Source organism: Anopheles aquasalis, chromosome 3 (genome assembly GCF_943734665.1).
Source record: "Anopheles aquasalis chromosome 3, idAnoAquaMG_Q_19, whole genome shotgun sequence".
Taxonomy (NCBI): Eukaryota; Metazoa; Arthropoda; class Insecta; order Diptera; family Culicidae; genus Anopheles; species Anopheles aquasalis.
Window position 1 is genome coordinate 36,914,321 of NC_064878.1, and position 1,786 is coordinate 36,916,106.

Genomic DNA, 1,786 nt, shown 5'->3' on the forward strand with positions numbered 1-1,786 from the left:
TCGTACAATCTTGTCGAACGTTGCGAAATTGTTCGAATAGTATAAATCCTACAATCGAATTGTTAAATGTAATTGAGCGATAGTACTGGGATGCTTTTTTTTTTTAATAATTAGCATCGCCACCATTCTCAAAAAAATAGAAAAAGAATAATTCTAATGCGATACGATATTTTCTATTGATGTGCCATAATTTATTTAAATTATATGAATACAATGTAGTTATATTGAAGAGGTTGTGTGAAAAACTAGTTTCTACAATTTACATGTGCAGTTTTATAACAAAAGTAGTTTGTTTCGCACCAATGGCAGTTATTGGAAGTAGCGCTTATAAGCCTTTAAGGCCACTCTGCTACAGCTGTTTAAACAATGTGTTAGCCACTGTGTAGCATGCAGATGACCGTCGATTATGGTCAGATCACAGTAAATCTATCAACAGTCAACAGCTAACGAGAGTAACTGCTTCAACATATTCATCACATTACAGCTCAGATACTAGTAAAATGTGTATTCTGTTTTTGGTCTTCATATTGACCTGTACCGTTCCCGATACTAAGTGTTTGAAGAAATCAACCACCAGTAAAATCGATCCGGATGATGAGCTGGTAACTTCTTGACAGTGTGCAGAAATTGTGCGAATAGAATGATTTAATGTGTGCTTCAATTCCAGTATCCAATCTACGAGTGTGATAAGCGAACGCGCGACTGGACAACACGTTGTTTGGTTGAAATGACAAACGCCCAGCTTTCCGTAGATCTCTGTGGTACCGGTGAGGTATGTGACGAAAACAAGTGATTCTTCCTTCTCAACTCACTGAACGCCATATCTTCGCAATAGAAACCTGATCCATCCTACGTGCAACGATGTGTACGGCAGTTGAAAGCCATTGGAAAATCTTGCCCACAACCGGCCCCTGTTGCTGATATGGCGAATGATATGATGAATCATAACCCACCGCCACCGCCTCCACTTTCACCAAATGCTCCAAAGCAACGCACGGCTAAAAAAGAACAACAGAAGAAACTGAACAAGCCGTATGAGAAAGATGTTTTATCACTATGAGGTCAGCATCAGTGAATCGAATGAGAACATTAAAGATTTCTAGGCAAGTTTGAACCTATCAAAAATAGCCACTCTTTTGTTCAGAATGATATAATAAAGTTTATTGAAATCTTAACCAACAAATAACAAATGATAGGCAAAAGATTATAGGATCCATAGCATCGAATAGTCGAATAGTAGCACGCATTAACCGTAAAGTACCTGATCAATTCTAATTAACGCATTAGTCAATCTCATGTAGCATCATCAATCGCCCAATATGTTCGGCAGACGCTTCATCGAACACTCCAATCCATTACCGTATTCACTTCGGCGTATAAACTGCCGAGTGGCCTCGGCGCACATAAAGTATGTCCAACGGAGTGACGGAAATAGCCCAACAGCCGGCAGCTTGAGTTCCTCCTTGAACCCTCGTTGTCTTGGACGAAACGAACGCCAAGACGGATGGAATGTGAACGCCAAGCGGAAGCTGGAAGCAAATCAGAGTGACTCTTCTTTCGGTTGTGCCGCAGGACGCAATGGTAGGACTGTGATTTAGTGGATGTTGCGTAGGGAGCGCGGCATGACTCTCACTCAAGTGACGATCCTGCGTGAGTTGGTGCGGGGTGAACACATAAAAATCCCGTCCGCAGCGAGGCTACTTCCTTCTTCTTTTTTTACAGGCATTTCATGGAATTCGGTTTCAAGAGGCACTCTGCCGGAAGCGCAGTCCTTTCTTCACGACAT

The 1,786-nt window shown here is 41.5% G+C and overlaps 1 protein-coding gene across 1 annotated transcript; it reads left to right on the forward strand.

The window, feature by feature from the left end:
• The first annotated feature begins 432 nt into the window (after positions 1–432).
• LOC126574156 (uncharacterized) lies at positions 433–1,130 on the forward strand. The gene is made up of 3 exons (XM_050234176.1): positions 433–602; positions 668–772; positions 836–1,130. Exons 1-3 carry the CDS (start codon positions 501–503, stop codon positions 1,058–1,060), a joined length of 432 nt encoding a protein of 143 aa, XP_050090133.1. The 5' UTR covers positions 433–500; the 3' UTR covers positions 1,061–1,130.
• Positions 1,131–1,786: the final 656 nt, after the last annotated feature.